The sequence below is a fragment of the Toxorhynchites rutilus genome, chromosome 1, assembly GCF_029784135.1.
Source record: "Toxorhynchites rutilus septentrionalis strain SRP chromosome 1, ASM2978413v1, whole genome shotgun sequence".
Classification (NCBI taxonomy): Eukaryota; Metazoa; Arthropoda; class Insecta; order Diptera; family Culicidae; genus Toxorhynchites; species Toxorhynchites rutilus.
Window position 1 is genome coordinate 18982902 of NC_073744.1, and position 17027 is coordinate 18999928.

General features: G+C 39.5%; 1 protein-coding gene across 2 annotated transcripts in view; it reads left to right on the forward strand.

Annotated features, from left to right (window-relative positions):
* Nucleotides 1-908: 908 nt before the first annotated feature.
* Nucleotides 909-17027, forward strand: part of LOC129777912 (rho GTPase-activating protein 39) — a 38354-nt gene continuing 22235 nt past the window's right edge. For both annotated transcript variants that reach the window (XM_055784490.1, XM_055784499.1), the window contains exons 1-2: nucleotides 909-1339; nucleotides 2565-2655. In XM_055784490.1, coding sequence (XP_055640465.1) covers nucleotides 1323-1339; nucleotides 2565-2655 — 108 coding nt within the window. In that variant the 5' untranslated portion in view covers nucleotides 909-1322. The remainder of the gene's footprint in view (nucleotides 1340-2564; nucleotides 2656-17027) is intronic.

Below are 17027 nucleotides of genomic sequence, written 5' to 3' on the forward strand. Positions count from 1 at the left end.
ATATATATATATATATATATATATATATATATATATATATATATATATATATATATATATATATATCAAATTTTGTGTTAAGACACAATTGAGTGCACGGACGCATTCCGAATGTTGATTTTAAAATATGGCTAGGCCACTTTGGACCGGACCAACGCTTTATCGGTGGTAGAAATTTTTTCAGAGGACCGAGGAGATGTAAACGACGAAGAGCGTGCCGGACGCCCGAGAACGTCAGTAACAGACGAAAACATTAATGAACATATTATTGAACAATCGTCGTATCACCGTCAGAGAAGTTGTTGAGGGTCTAAACATATTGATTGGCTCGTGCGATTGGATTTTTACCAATGATTTGGGCATGAGACGGGTCGCTGTGAAATTCATACCAAAATTTCTATTTTAGGCAAAAATCAGCATCGAATTAACATTGCTAAGGAGCTATGTACGCGACGACTCAAATTTGTACCAGAGTGTAATAACTGGTGACTAATCAAGTGTTTGTCATGGACCAAAGGTCCATCATTCCAATGGAAGCTGCTGGAATGGAATAGGTAAGAATCGGAGCGATCAAACTCAAATTTTCATTGAAACTTGATCATTGATTTATTATGATCATCCAAATCTAACTCCAAATTTGAATTTCATCTTTACCAAGACGGGTCTATGGTTGTGTTTTGTTTACAAACAAAACACAGTAGACTTCCAAGATGGCTGAAGAGTGGTTTTAGCAAGTTGGCCCACCTTAGGATATACTTCTACGCGCCTTGATCTTTACATGACATGCCCCCACACAGTGTGTTCCGTCACTGCGAGGTCGAAAACATTTCTATCTCTTTCTTTTTATCATTCCTTCTCATAGTTTTCATATACGGCTTTACGTTTTCTTCGTGCGCTCGCTTCTCACATTTGATGGCTGTCGGTCGTCGGGCACATATCTTCTTCGTACAATTGCGTATAACCATCGCGTTCCCCAGAGGTTCTTTTTTGTCTTTTTCCCCCAGAGTGCTATTTTGTTTTTAAGAAAAAAGTAATCATCCGTGAGTGGCGACAGTTCGAGTTCTTTATCGGCAGCAAAAACCAATCGCGAGTGATTCGTGCAAGTGTTTCCTCCAATAGTTGAAAATGTAGCGGTGTTATTTCAGGCTCAAGTTTCACAAAAGAAAAACGGGAAGAAAATTTGCATCAAAGATTTTCTGTTCGATGCGTGCTGGATGTGAGCCTGTGTGCGTGTGTATTCCTGTGCCTACTTTGCGTTGCCAAAGGCAAAAAGAGTCGGGGCTTCTGGTTGAAACGAGTGAAACATAAAGAAGCGAAGGAAAATGTCAACATCGGAGAGGTTCGTTCCGGGAAAATTATCTTTTTTTCGTGTCTATACTTAGTGTGTGCCAATTCTAAGAAGTGCAACGGAGAGCAATTCGATCGCGAATATGGTCCTATTGTTGCTGGGTTGGGTATAATTCGATCCAAATGCGAATAGAAAAGTCTGCGATCAGAATCCAGTCAGCAACAGAAAACTATTTTTTTGCTGCTGTCAAAATCGATACCGATTTTCCGAGTTTCCCCCTTGCGCGGCGCACTCCTGGTCAGTCAACGCTGTTCTCTGTTCCTCCCAGCCGGTGACTTGTTCGTGTTCTACCCTTCTCGCTCACTGTTTATTTGTGAAGACACAATGCAGCCAGAGAGTGCGGAAAACAGCCGGAACCAATACAAGACGATGAAGGGGTGACAAAATGCCTCGACGGTGTGGTTTTTTTATTTCTTACAAGAATGAAAATCATTATTTGAGTGATTTCAACAGATTCCGGTAATTAGGGGGAAATGGATGCGGAAAAGTCAGGCCTCCAATATTGGGTGTGCCACATTGCGCCTCTTCCTCAAGACAGAAAACTTTTGCCCCCACAACCGAAGAGACTGTCAATGTTCGATTGGATCGAGGCGCAGGAAGTGCCGGATGTCTGGTAGATGTTTTGAGACGCGTGTTGGCAGGCGAATAAATTAATCGATGATTAGTCATAACTTACTCGAACCAGATTGTACCCCAAACGTACACATAAAATTGAGAAATGATAATAATTGGATTGGATAGATTGATTTTATGTATTGAGCGCCGAAGGAAACCAAGAAAACCTTGATTGGCACCTGACACCGGGCTTTGAAGTGTCTGCATCGCATAATGATAATCAATGTGATTTTCGGAAGAGCCTGAAGGCCAATGTCTTCTCAAGACTTGGAAACCGTAGCCTTTCTAGTCGTAGTCACTTCGTCACTGTCACAGTGTATAATGAATGGAAAAAAAATCTATAATAAAGAAGACCTCTTTGCACGACATTGACTGAAGGCAGGCAGCAATAGAGTGCAGAACATGATAATAGTTTGAGTGTGTGACCCTTGGGGGATGAAAGCTAAGTGAAAGGACTAGTTGTTCCCATTTTTTCATCTCTCTATCGTTTGGAACCGAGCTTAGCAAACAAAAATCTGTACAAAAGCGCTCTAAGTGTGTGTTTTTCTATCTCGTCCTCTTTTTTTCTGGCGGTATCACACATCTGGCGCCGGGAACACAGAGTGGAATGGGTGGAAATCATCGAACCTCGCACCAAGGAGCACATGTATGCTAATCTGACGACAGGCGAATGCGTCTGGGACCCACCAGAGGTGAGTGTTTTATTGAACTTTTTCCCCGTTTTCGGTCATATATTTGATTCCCGCTCTGCAAGATGATACCGAGAAAAGGATTCAATAATAAAATTTAAGACGTCTCGATATTTTTTTTTATTAACAATGTTTTCAATTTGCTGGTGGCATCGTACCCTTTCTGTTTGAGGGTCTGTTAACAAATGCCAATCCGATTCGGCAGAATGGAAGCTGGTGCGCATGGTGCAAATGCATTCTCTGTCCCAACTGAGGCTATTGATCTATCATTCGTTAATTCGAACGACTATCTATCATAGAATGCAATTATCTTGGACCGAAAGAGCAGCAACGGACAGTAAAAACAACACAGTTGAGAGCTAGTGGATGTGTGTGTATGCTTTTGTTTGATTTTATTGGCGGCTATTACGGAATACGCGAAAAACAACGCTGGAGATAATGGAATATTTTGCAGCTGCTAGAATCGAGATCTTACTGCGGGAAGTATAACGCCATGAATAACTTTCTGTCAGTTGGAATAGCAGCAAAGAGTAGTCGCCTCAGCAACGAATTGATAAAGCAATAATGAGAGTTTTATTATCGCAATGAGCGTACGGATCGATGCTCTGCGCTTGATGACTGTTGGAAACAGCTATATTTTATTCCATCCGGTCTTTGGAGCTTTGAACCCTGCCATAATCCGCAATCGCATTAATATTCTTCCTATTCCGAGCATAGAAGTTTGATTTCTAAGAAACAGAACAATCATTCATTCATAAGCTAGGCCGAAACTCCTGCTGCTGTCGGCTATTTGTCACACTTCGAAGAATCGTTTCAACCAGACGTCAGCCAAAGGAAGTTATGCTTCCGATTCGGCTGCCTTGTACTGTTCCATGCATGAGCCGAGGTGTGATTTAATGGAAAAAAAATCAACGCGTTTCATTTACACAGTGATTCCTGGCCCATCCATGTACAAACAATCGATCTCCAGAGGACCACTCCACTAATGAGCTCTCTGGCGTTCAATATGAAATTAATTGCTATGACAGTAACCGGCGATTTCATGACTCGTGACTCGTTCCAACAAAAACGACCCTGTAGCTAGCTGGGCTAACGTTTTGGTTCGATGCTCCAGTTGGTGTGTGCTCAAAAGTGCAACATTGTGCAGCGCTGTTTGCTTTCAGAGCTAACCTTGGAAGATGTGCCGCAAGCTGACCTGGGATTGCAACTCTAATCAATAACATCAGAGGCGGCGGCGACGGTACCGCCATCACCTCGAATCTAGGTCAATCTCGGTTGGGAACACCAATGTTTGTTATTGCGCCTCCTCTACCGCGCTCCATCTAGCCATTCGAAAATTCATATCGTGCAACAAACGAGCGCACACGAGATCGGTTCCACCCCGTTGGCTTGCATCTCTCTATTGTGTGGTTCCATAGTTTTGCGGGTCAATGTCGTTTCCTTGCATGCGCAAAAATTCGCAAAATCAACCGCAAGATTGTGTGTTTACAGCAAGAGCATTTTCGCTCGATTACGCATCGAGCGCCATTTAAGACACTGACGTGTAATTTTTTGAATATTTATAAAGGAATTCGTTTAAACTTCCGTTCACACTCCTTTGTTCTCGTCTTCCCCATTCATTAATTTATTCGAACGGCTCTCCACAAATTTTACTTTCAGTCGTACACGTTATGACCCCTGGCCAGTCGCTCTAATCGCAGACCGTTAAGACGAAAAATAAATTCCATCACAAACTGAATGTTGAATATTTATTGGTGGCAGAGTTTCGTCTCATCCGCTTGGACAACGAGAGCGGCGATACGGAGCTTCGAGTTCAAGGTTGCTTTCGGTTATATCAGCAAGTAGCTTCCCGCTCCAGTTCGCGCGGGAGGTGATTGCGGAGTACATACCAAAACAAAGTTGTCTCAAAATAAATGCCTGATTATACTACTCCGTCGATCGAAATACACGCGCTCTAGTGTGTGCTTTGCCTTCTTCCTCTTCAGTCGTCATTTTTAATGTTGCCTTCTATCCTACACATCATCTTTTGGCGCGTGTCTTTTTGTTTCTTTTTCGTAAAGTGGATTTGCGGATCTTATTTAAAGGTGAGATTCAGCAGCGGCAACACCAATCGGCAAGCCGAACCGATTCGTTGACTATCGAAAAGACACTTTTCGACATGTCAAATAAAATAGATGGGTTGCATTGAAAGTCTATGTCTAGTGTGCGTAAATGCTTCTTCTTCTCTTTTATATTGTAAAGGCTTCAAATTTTCAAATTCATTTGTCCTTAGCCTTGAATTTTTTTTTTTTTAATTCAATTTTATTATTCAACATAATTGCCTTCGAGGGCGATACAGCGATTATAGCGATCTTGCAACTTTTCGATACCATTTTTATAGTACTCTTTCGGTTTTTCTAAAATAGGCATCAGTTGCGGTAATCACTTCATCATCGGTCTTAAATTTCGTGCCAGCGAGCATTCTCTTCAGGTCTGCGAGCAGAAACTAGTCGCTGGGGGCCAGATCTGGAGAATACAGTGGATGCGGAAGCAATTCGAAGCCCAATTCATGCAATTTTGCCATCGTTTTCATTGATTTGTGATTTCTCCATTTTTTTTCAAAATAACAAAAGTTGCTTCACTCTCAATGTTGTAATTCACGAAACAATCGATTGATTGCTGTCAAATTTTGACACGTATCCATTGAAAGATAGTGCTTTGTGATAGGCATGTAGATTTTTGCAAAAGGCGCCATCTAGACGTCAACCTTATGAACTTTTCAGACGAACTGTTATATTAATCATGAACGAAGACTGGATAGAAACAGAGCCCTTTTTCTTCCGGCCCAAATCGAAGGAAAAGCCATTAAAGCCATTCAGATCATGAAAGAACTGACAAGATATCGCTCCGTTACAGACATTTGTGAGATTCGACCGACAAAACTGTCAGTTTTATGCGTGTATCTAACCGGAAGCACGTGAATTAGATTGGCATTTTACGTTAGAATATCGTGTTTACATCTCTTCTCAAGGACGTAGAAGGAATAATAACTGAAGCGGCCCTGACGTGCGAAGCTATGAAAAGTATCGCTGCAAGTGTTTCGAGTCACTTTTGTTGTTTTTGGGTTTTCTTACCACATTATGGTGCATAAACCGAATTTATCTGTACTACTTTTAGTATCTGAGCACACTGCCAGTCAAAAGTGTAAGTCGAAATTAACGCTGTGCCACTTTCTGGGAAAGACATATTATTTGTGCTGGGAATTTTCGAGGAGAAATCGATTCCTTCTTTTAGCGGTAATAGCTCTTTTCCAGCTAAACGAAGCGGATTGTTATCATTTTGTGCAAAAAAATAAAATGTCGAAGAGTTCTATGCTTATTATTTATTGGCCCGAAAACTTGTTTCAATAGTATTAAAAATGTTTTGAAACGGGCTAATGCAATCTCAATTCTGTATATAAACTGGTGCCCATTCGGAAATCCATTTCAAGAACGTCGTTTTATGTTTTCTGAAACGGGCACGGTTTGCTGAGAAGCGTCGAACGACAATGGAGTGTCTTTGTCAAGGCAGGTCGAGAAAAAGTTTGGATTGAGTTGTCCCCAAGGGCCCCTCTCAGGGCTAGAGACGAATGACCGGTAAACGTTTGAAGTCTATAATTCAACAATAAGAAGAAGAACTGGAGGAATAAATCTATTTAGTAGTGAGTGTGAAGTGACGTGAGAATGGTCTCGTTAACTCGCCAAGCACTATGCTCTTCTCTCCCAATCCCATTTCTTGTCTGCCTCTGGATTGAACGAAGCCGCATTTTTTGTAAGCAGTTCTATTATCAAATGCTCACGAATGTCGCTATAAGTGGCGTCATAAAAGCGTAAAAAGACCTACAGATGATGGAGTGGTGTCTGTCGGTGTATCCGAAGAATCTGACCTACAAGAACTCTTTCGAGATATTTTGCACAATAGGTCTACCTTGAACTAGAGAGTCCTCCACGAAAAAATGGGTGAGTAATGTCAGATACATAACCGGGGAGTTTTAGGACCAAAACAAGAGCTGCTAATTTAATTATATTGTTTTAATTTCATTTCATTTTTTTGTGACTTGTACATGCCTGGAAAAATTAATGTAAATGTAAATTTTGGTGATTCTGACAAGAAAGGCTGACTGAAGCTTCTTTTGGCTTCTTCTTTTCCTTCGTTTTCTACTGTTTTTTATATTTAGGCTTTGTATTTGAATGTTCATTCACCGAGAATGTTTTAGTGACGAGGATGATGTTGTCATGGATTATAGAGGCGAGTGTCTTAGAATATCAACAAATATTCACGAGAAACGAATATGATTTTGTTCCAGTGTAAATGACTTTTTTCAGCTTGAAACACACTGCCCTCATTATATTGATGACTATAACAAACGAGTTCATTTTGTTCATATCGCTGTTGCATGAGCAAATTTGCTATAATGAATGAATGCGACATTGAGTGGGGTTCATAACTTCGCTGTTATTTATACTTTGGATATCAAAAGCAACAAATTGATATTCATCACATCCGAAACGATATTCGTTCTGGCAGTGACAACGAGTGGTTTTAGCTACCGTCAAATTATTTGCGACATCGGGAATTTCATAAGGTATTTCCGATTACGGCATCCGGCAACTGCAAAACCCAACCGCACACAGCAGCCTCAGGTTAGAAGTTAACAACAGCTGATATTCATTGGCTGAAATGAAATTCAGTTCTGACGTTTCCGATAATCAAGATGAAAATGACATTGGATGGAAAAAATAAACATCAAAACATATTGATGGACAAAAGTTCATTTGCTCATATTCAATGGTTGCCTGGATATGTCATTTTAATTTTCGTTTGAAATATATAGGTTTTCGATGCAACCTAGCCCGAAAATCTATGCATTTGATCTTAGCGAAGATGATTTTTTCCAACACTGATAGAGGCCTTAAACTTTTTTTTGTTGAGAAAATATGACCTAAACTCTCGATTTTGAGAAAGGCCGTTTTGGACGCCTCGCCGCCATCTACGATTGCAGTCATAGGCGATTCTATATTTGTACAACCACCATCATTAACACGTTGAGCCCCGTGTCGGTTCCTAGGGGCTGACGTTGAGCTTTTCGTTAGAAAAACATTGATCTTTGGGACTGACAGTTATAAAAACGGAAATATAAGAAACATTGTTTGTTTTCGGATCTTTTACAATATGTGAGTACTTTCTAGTCGAACTCCTGATCATTTTCTTTCTATACAATATTTATCTTTGGGAGACCGACATTGATATTATGCAAATGCTCTTGATGCGGGCTGAATGGAAAGCGAAGTAAGAAAAAAATTGGGCTTAACGTGTTAACAACGCATAAAATCAAAAATCCTCACGTGTGATTCAATCACACAAACACTCTTCATCGAACAGCCGCTGTCGTCCGGTTGCTAGCTGGATGAATGATTCTTCAGCAAACGGCATGAAATCGATACAGTGCCTCAACCGAACAAAATTGCACCACTGTGTGTGTTGGATCGATGGCACGAGAACGGTTCTACGATAGAAACGTGCCTCTGGACGCTTGAACTTGCAAGTCCACAGTTGAAACTGTTTTGGAAAAATAGCACTGAAAAGAACTGATAAATTAACTTCTTCTGCTTGGTAAACCATGGAATAAAACACGCTACGGCAAGGAGCGGAGCATAAACACAGACAAAATATTTTTGTTCAGGTTGTGACATGAAATTTGAATTCGTTTGCTGCTGCTGACCTTGTTGTTGGTACTGGTAAGATTGTTTCTGTTGATGTTGCTGCTCTGCTACCGCTCCTTTTGTTGGTGTATCAAGTTCTGTTTTTGGATATGATTACCCTGCTTTGATGGTGTTAACCACTTCCCGGTTAGAAAATGACTAATCGCTTCTTAGCGGCGCAGATAATTTAATGATAGCTGGCAGGAGAATCACAAAGGGTTGGGGCTTGCGACGCGATATTTCGCTTCTCTTCAGGACCTGAAGAGTATGCGATATCTTCCAATGTATCAAGCAAACCCGTTGTATTTGATAATCAGCATTAGGAAAGACTGTTGTTAACTCGCTGGTGCGAGACTGAGGTTGACTAAAGTGAGGCCAATATTTATTTGAGTGTTTTCGTTCGTACTTTGCTTTTGCATGTACGATCGTACTTTCCAGGCACAAAAGTCGACATGCTCTCCAAACCTGTCGAGTAAAACTTATTTTGTTTTGAGTTGTAATTCGTTCTAGACTTCCAAACACGGCAACATTGTAACAATAATGCATTATGATAAGGATTGACAGTTAGAAAAATTTGTTGGCAAATTTCGGTTTGAAATGCTGAAAAATCGTGGATGAAGCTTGTAGAGCTTAAAGATGATTATTTGGAAGAATAAATTGAAAAAGTGAATTGTATTTTCAAAACTGGAAGAAATTCAAACCCACATAGTGTAAATGAATAAAGTAAATTTTGTGTAAAACTAAAACTAAAGGTAAAATGAATTATAATCAAGTGTTATTTCCATTTCCATACAAGAGAAGAATATCGAGTTATTACCCGTATCCACACAATGGCACTGCAACATATCTGATAGAGAGAAGTCCCAAAAACAGAACTTAATATGAAATTGATTCCCTCGATTCCCCCGCTCCTAGCCATCAAGAGGAATAATTTTCTTAAAATCCTTCAACAAGTGTAAATCTTTCACAATACACGAAGTTCTTCTCATCTGTTTCTTATTATTTTTTTTATCACACTTCGAAAGTATAATATCAATTTCACCTGCGTCTAATCGGATCGGATAAATGCTGAAAAAATTCAGTCGATCATAATATATATAACATAATAACACAAGGCTTGCTATCAAATATTAACACTCAGGGTACATTCAGTTCGTCGCCACAAGTGAACGGGAAAAGCTCTGGTGGCGAACAATGACCGGGTTAGGAACTCGATACCCCTAAGCGAATTACCAAGGTGCAGAGGAAAGCGCGCTGCTCGTCGTTGTTTGAACCGCAAAGACAACACCAACCGGAAAAGAAGGAAACGAGACGACTGATATGAATATACCTTTCCCTTTTAGCACCTTACTTTTCCAACCCGCTCGATATGTGGGTGTGTGATGGCTGAAAACCAGAAAGGGGAGGAAGGTGTCTCCACACTCTCCCCGAACACCGTTTGCGCTGCCCGTTTTGGTAGTAATTCTGATTTTTGTCGCCGCCACCACTGTTGCAGGCCTATTACTCATCGCAAGTGACGTCTTCGTCTCTTCGTGGTGGGCATTTACTGTGGCCGCGTCATCCGTTGTGTGTTGTGTACACACCAGAGAACTCGCGTGGGCACCACATCTTAAGTGTGTGATACGGTTATAAATAATATCAGTATTGGCCTATTGCGGAGAATCACTAAACACATGATCCGACACAGACTTGCTGGCTGGCAGTAGACCATATTTGTTCTGTTTACTGACCCGAAACAGCTTTCCTGCGTTTGACTGCGGCTGCAGTGGTTTGCGGTTATTTGTGTTGAAAACACAGGAAATGATAGAGTAGAATCGATTTGTTCTAGTGATAATCGCTCGTCTTCTATAGAGTTATATCAAATTAAACATTGTTTCATTATTGATTTGTTTGTTGAGAGTGTGGTGTTTCCCTGGGTTTTTTTTTATGTAATAGATTCTACAGAGCAATGATGACTTTCGGTTCACAAAGACGCGTTGAAATGCGCTTCCTGCATACTCTCGCTGCACTGATGATTTTAATATTGTTCCCGGATTCGTCTGCCGGTCGTTTGTAGCAGAGCTTAGGTTGATAGTGACCAAGTGCTTGTGCAATCACCGTCCATTGCAATAAAATACAAGCACGTTCGGAGTGGATCCAAACACGGTAACCTCGGGGAGACTGTTCACTTCGATTAGTGAAACTTTTAATCGCTCTACCGGCTATATATGTGTGTCCGTTAACAACGGGGGCATATACGACAACGGAGCCCCAACGTAACAACAAAATCGTTTTTGTTTTGCTGATTTCGACGTAATGCAGCCAGGCATTCCTGAGAATATAAAAACTGAGTCAAACTAGAGAAAAACGACTAACTGTGCGAATTTGCTGAGCATCGGGGCAAGGTAACTACAGTTTACCACGGCACCGATTTCACTTTCGTACGTTTAACGACTGACCCAGGCGAGGATGTGTGCTTAGTACACTGCAGTTACGCGATTAATAACTAGGAAAAGATACAAACATTGATAAGTGTTATGAGACAGAGAGAAAACTCGTCTTTAAGATGGATAGTTTCCGCACCTCAGGGGCATCAGAGCATGGGCCATGATGAAGACCCAGCGGCTGATAACACTTTCTTCTGTTAGACAGGGACAATTATTCAATAGGGAAATTTTCCGATTGTGCGACTTATCGCAAGATTTCGAATAAGACTGTTTGTAAATAATATAGTTAGGAAGTCCAGTTGCGAAAATGAGATCTTCTGCATTTCTCCCAGTCATTGACCGTCACGATCAATTTGTTTTTTTTTTCTCGAATCAAAGTATGTGGAATATATTCTCCCGAACTTTTGCATCACCATCCGCGACTACTTTTCGAGTAAAGTAATATAATTGAGAGCCAGGGGGATATGATGTCATAAATCAATTCGAGTCATTTGGGCCTCTCGCGCTTTACAGAATTTCTAAGTCGTCGCAAAATGAATGAGCAGAAGTGCAATCCAAATCAAATCCATTTCGGCACTTCAATTCATTTTTACCTTTTGATTCCCGAAGAACTTGAGAATTTGTTGAGACCGAAAGCTACCTCTTTTGCTGATTTTTCGTTCAACGATATAAAAATAAAAGATTACTATCATTCAAGGGTTCGTCTGAACTATTACCCTAATATGAACATCCAAACAATATAGCGTTTTTTGACGGAGCAACGGTAAATGGTACAGCCTCCAGCCAGCAAACCGGTGGTGCACACGGCCACTAGCTTGAGGAGAGAAATCGAGAAAGCGGTTTTGATTGAAAACCTTCAACGCCTCTTCCATTATTTGCATAGCAATTAGCCGCCAAACCTTTATAATTCGAGTGAAGTGTGCTCGTTAAGGAAGATACAAAAGTGTTTTTTTTTTCGTTGACTACGCGTTCGTGGTAGTAGAGTCTTTACGCATTTTCTTTGCTGGACTATCCACAGAAGACAGACGGTAACCTTGCTTGCCGCTCGTGGTAACCTTAGCGAATCTCAGCTTGAGATGATAAGTTTTATTACTGAATTTATATCAATGCCTGTATTTATAATGTACTTTTACATAGCCGAGTACCGGAAGAACTTTTGCCATTCTTGAATTTTCGTAGGCATCATTCATAGTAAACTAAGAATATCATTCTCTACGATTGTGAGTTCTAAATGCGTCCGAATATAATTTTGGTAGATTGTTTTTTTACCCAAACTTATTTCTTATTTAAATGAAGAATAGTTCCCTAATGTTTTATTCCTCTATGCTTTGAACGTTTTTTATTCATTACTCGTAATAAATCGCATCGCACGATTTTGCGATTATATATTCATGTTGAAGCATCATGACCTCCAAAAATCGATATGTGTTCTTTCGCTGAGGTGTTTACATTTACACACTTTCTGTTCAATCATGTCATTGATACAATTTGCTAGAAGCGCAGCTTTTCTGTTTTAATTTAAAGGAAATGACAGCTGATTTATTGGTGTGTGAAGCATCATCAGCCTAGCGAAGTGGTGAATGCCACCTATGCCACAACTGATGCAATTGAGCCGATCATTGGAGCACTTCTAATATGCTAAAAACATGAGAGGGCGATTTTTCTGCAAAAGACAACGCTCAGTCACATGTTGCAAAAGTCGTCAAGGATCGATCCGATGGGAAGTATATGAAAAATATCATGAATGATGAAGTTATCGGTCATTTAGTTTTTTTAATCTTTGATGTGTATTTCATCGCACTAAACTGGTATTGTGTCAGCCAATTACCAGTCTCATGGTTTTTTTTGTTTGTTTTAACGTATAATTAGGAGCTTTTTGAAAGAAGAAAAGAGTTAATTTTATTATCACCCTTCTAGATTCCTGCACCATCTCGATAAGATTTATTTCGAAGCGCAAATTGTAGTTTGCTCGAACCTGGCAGTGCGAAAAGAGCGAGTTTGCATCTAAATGTTTCACTAAAAAATTAGTGTACGCACAATTTATATTCCTCCTGTTCTTTTGCGTATATTTTTTTGGTTTCGAATATTTAGTTCGAGTTCGAATGTGAATTCCAAAATATTATTCCATCTTTGAGAACAGAGTTTCTCTTTTACGTGGTGTTCAATTGATTTTCATTTATTATCAAGATTAATTTCAACCATTGTAATCTTTTTTGAATATTTCTTTCTCACTTGGTATTATTTAACATTCTGGTAAATGATCTATCCGGATAAATGGTATCCGTATGAGCGTGTTTCTTGTATATGCTCTAGAATATCGCTGTGTTATATTATTCTTCAATCACCGATTGGTTGTGTTCAAATTATTCGAAAAGCAGATCAATTTAATCTTGTCCTTTTATAATTCAACAGCTTATTTTTATTGCATGGTCTCTTATGCTTACCAAGATAGTGTACATCTCTCACAAACAAAACCATCATATATTGATGTGTAGGAATTTCAAAAGTAAGAAAGTTGCTTGCTTTGCGGATGGATTACCATGAATTTCCGCTTGTAAGAATAACACTTCATTTGGAAAAAATAACATTCTTTTTTCCACGTATCGAAAAAAATGCTCGAACTTCTCGTTCAAACAATTATTCTCTTATTGTAGGGTAGGTGGGGATAGTTCGCCATTTTTGAATAAATTTGGTTATAACTTTGTATTAACTTCGTAAAATGTGATCTTCCACAATGAAGCTTACTTTTAACCTTTTATCTTTATTATTCAGGAGAAATTGACCAACTAACCCCACACACGGGATAGATAAATTGGTCAAAAAATAGAGCATCATATAATAAGTATGTTCTTTATGGTCAAACGAAAAGCGAAAAGCGGTTCATATATTATTAATTAATCAATTAAATCAAAATAAAAACAATTTTACGAATATCATGTTGTCAAGTAAAAAAAAAGAATGAAAATTTCAAATTCTCACCTTTTATCTGAAAAACTGCATAGAAGTCTTCTTCAAAATATTCAGTTTATTCATCATTGCCATTGCAGCTACTGCACACGTGCTTTTGTCATGAGAAATCGAATCGATCAGTTTTCGCGATGTACACCAAAATTTTCGAGGAACTCCATGAGATACGGTCAAGTTGGAGGACGTGGCTCGGCTTAGGCTGGTAGCTTCTGGCGCCTTAATCGAAAGCGTGAAATTCTTCTTCTTTTTGGCTTTGAGAGGCTTCAAACTTTGCAGTTCATTCGCCTCTATATAGCGTGGAATTCCGTTGCAGAAAATTTCTTCAGCAGAAGTCGAACGATTTTTACAACCGTATGCCCAACTAGACCTGCTGTTGTGTGACGAACTAGCCCACAAAAAAAAACATTTAAACTAATACGTACAATAAACCTTTGTTTTATGTTTTGAACCATTTTTTTCATGATTATCAGCCGTTTTTAAAATTCTAAAATACGCACCATGAATGATTCCATGAATGATTTCGGAACCATGTCCGCATTTTAACCTACCTCATTAAAAAATTTCCAATTTGCTTATTTTATTGCATCAGCAATCCGCTATATTTCAACCATAGATCGCAAAATTTTTGGACGCTCAGATCCCGAAATATCGTCACTGACCAACTTACCCTTGTGACTAACTAGCCCCGCCCTACTCTATTATCTGTCTTTCAGGATGAATGCTGAACGGAATTCGATATTTCATTCTATGAATTTGATGGTGACTGCTTGATATTGACAGGGTTTCTTCTACGTGTATGGTCTACATCAGGAATTCTCAAACTATTTTGGGTGAGACTCCTTTTCCAGAATGGTCAAAAATTATTGTTAACATACAAAAATTCGAAGTTTCGAAAATTCATAAAAATTCGATGTAACCTACATAACCTCTACATAACCTCTATTTTATATGAAAAAATTAAAAAAAAATCGTTTTAGATATTTTGCAAATCAAAGATTTTTTTTGTTAATAAAAAGTTCTAAATTTTTTCCACGTTTAAACATCAATACTCTCTTTCTAAGACACTATTTCGGTACGACTCATTGTTTTTGAGATATAAATTATCCAAGATTTCTCTTACTAAAATCGATACGCCCTTGCACTTGAGTCAAAAAGGTAGTGCAGTCTTGGAATTGATCCATCTGGACACAGGAACTATTTGAACTTTCAAGAGATTTACAAAAATGGTCAAGTCCTAAGGCAAATATTTTTAGGAGCCGATGGAATGATAATTTTTTTCATTTGAATTAGAAGCAGACCATCCTACGAGAATATTTTGAGGTGATGGAGTCATGGAATTGACCCATCTGGTTATAGGAACCATTTCAAATTTCAAGAAAATTACGAAAACATGGCACTGAAATTATTGTCTAGCGCTAGAAGCAATTTTCCCACATTTCTAGCAGTTGACTCTTATGAAATAGCCAGAATACCGAAACTTCTCACAAAACCCTCATTTCAGAACGCCATGTTACTACATTATTATTTTACGAAAAATTAGCAACCGGTTTTTCAAAGTAACAATCATATTAATGTAATTTTTCTCAAATTGATTTTCAAATCATGCCAAAATTAATTCCACCATTGCCACAATCCATCCTACGCAAGAGATGGAAATCAATTCGCGACCGGGTCGCATTCCTCACCGATTCGTAAGTCAGACAGACGTCCGCATGATCCAGGCGCCAGCAAATTATTCTGCGTTCCCTTCATCTTTTACGTTCACTCTATTTCCATAATGACAACATTTGGTTGGCACGCATGCAAACCCAACAACAGATGATGATGAATGCTTTGGAAGCAATGTCCTGACGAGAGAGTGTGAGAGATAAAGGAAGGGAGCAGAAACATAAAAGTCGAACCAAAATAGGCACTGCTGCCACAATAATCTTGATGCTGTTGGAGGTGCCGGAGTATTACGTAACAACAGCAGGGTTATAGCGCAGAGCGCGAGACGCGAGCGCGAGAGAAGATATGTAGGATAAATAAAAAAAAAAGTAATGTACACACGTAGCAGGAACGGTTAAATGAAATCGAAAGCAGCAGGGAAAGAAAAGTGAAACTAACGAGCCTAATTAGCAAATTACTAATTTGCTTTAGCGTCCGTGATTCGAAGTACATGCGTTCGTTCGTTGGCAGAAAAGTGGAATGAACTTGAAGGAAGTCGGCTCTGGTGCGTATCCGCGAGTATTGATTGAGGATTGAGAAAAAATCAATTCGCCGGCAAACAATGGTTTGGCGTATCTCAAATCATGATTGCTGATAAAAACCTGACAAAAATGGATAATTTTATCCAACCGACTGAAGAAGACGGGATAAAACTAACCGAAAAGAATGACCATAAGTATGCATTATCATCAATTATCTAATCGAGAGCGCTGTGGTGTTTGTATAAAGCGTCCCGCCCCAAAACAGAAGGCACAAATGAAGCGTCGGGCAAAGTGAATGAACCACGAGCTAACCGATCGGCAAGCATACGAGAGAACACCGCAGTGAAATGCATAAACATACATATATCCCATCCTATGTATATTCGACAGTGGAACTGGGAAAGTTTTGGTATCCGAATGCGTCCGTGAATGAGATGAGACGAGATGTGGAACTCGACACACGAGAGGAAACTTACAATCAACGTTTTAAGTAGTTCTAATTGATTGTTATTATTAGCTAGATTGTATCATCATTGTTTTGGCCTCACCGAAATCAAGCTAGACCATAATTTAACAGCAGGCATACAATCGCACGAGAAAAAAATGTGCTGAATCACATGATGGGATTAAAGAGCCATATTTGTAGGATTCATAAAGGCACGTGACAGAAAGCCGACTGCGACTGCTGGAAAGGCGTTTTTTCTGCTTTCAAACCCAAGAATTGCAGAAGAGGACGTGAGCAACCAACCGAATAAGGGGGAAAACATAAATCGATAAATGCTTTGCCTTGATGGGTGTTGTGTCTGCAAGCAAAAGACAGAAAAGAAACAGGAAAAGGAATCCCCCAACAGGGCTGCTGAATTGAGTGAGTGAGCACATAACGCAGAATGAAGACGGGGATAGAGGAAGGTCGCCTTTCTGCACAACTAGCAGTCAGCACGTTGACACGGGGACAATGCAGCAAGGCATCACGAAAACTTATGCAAAACATCGAAGGAAGAGGGTGAAACGATTCTCGCATGTGTGATAGCTCGTCAGATGACTAAATCTTCACCCTGCGGTAGAAGCGGTAA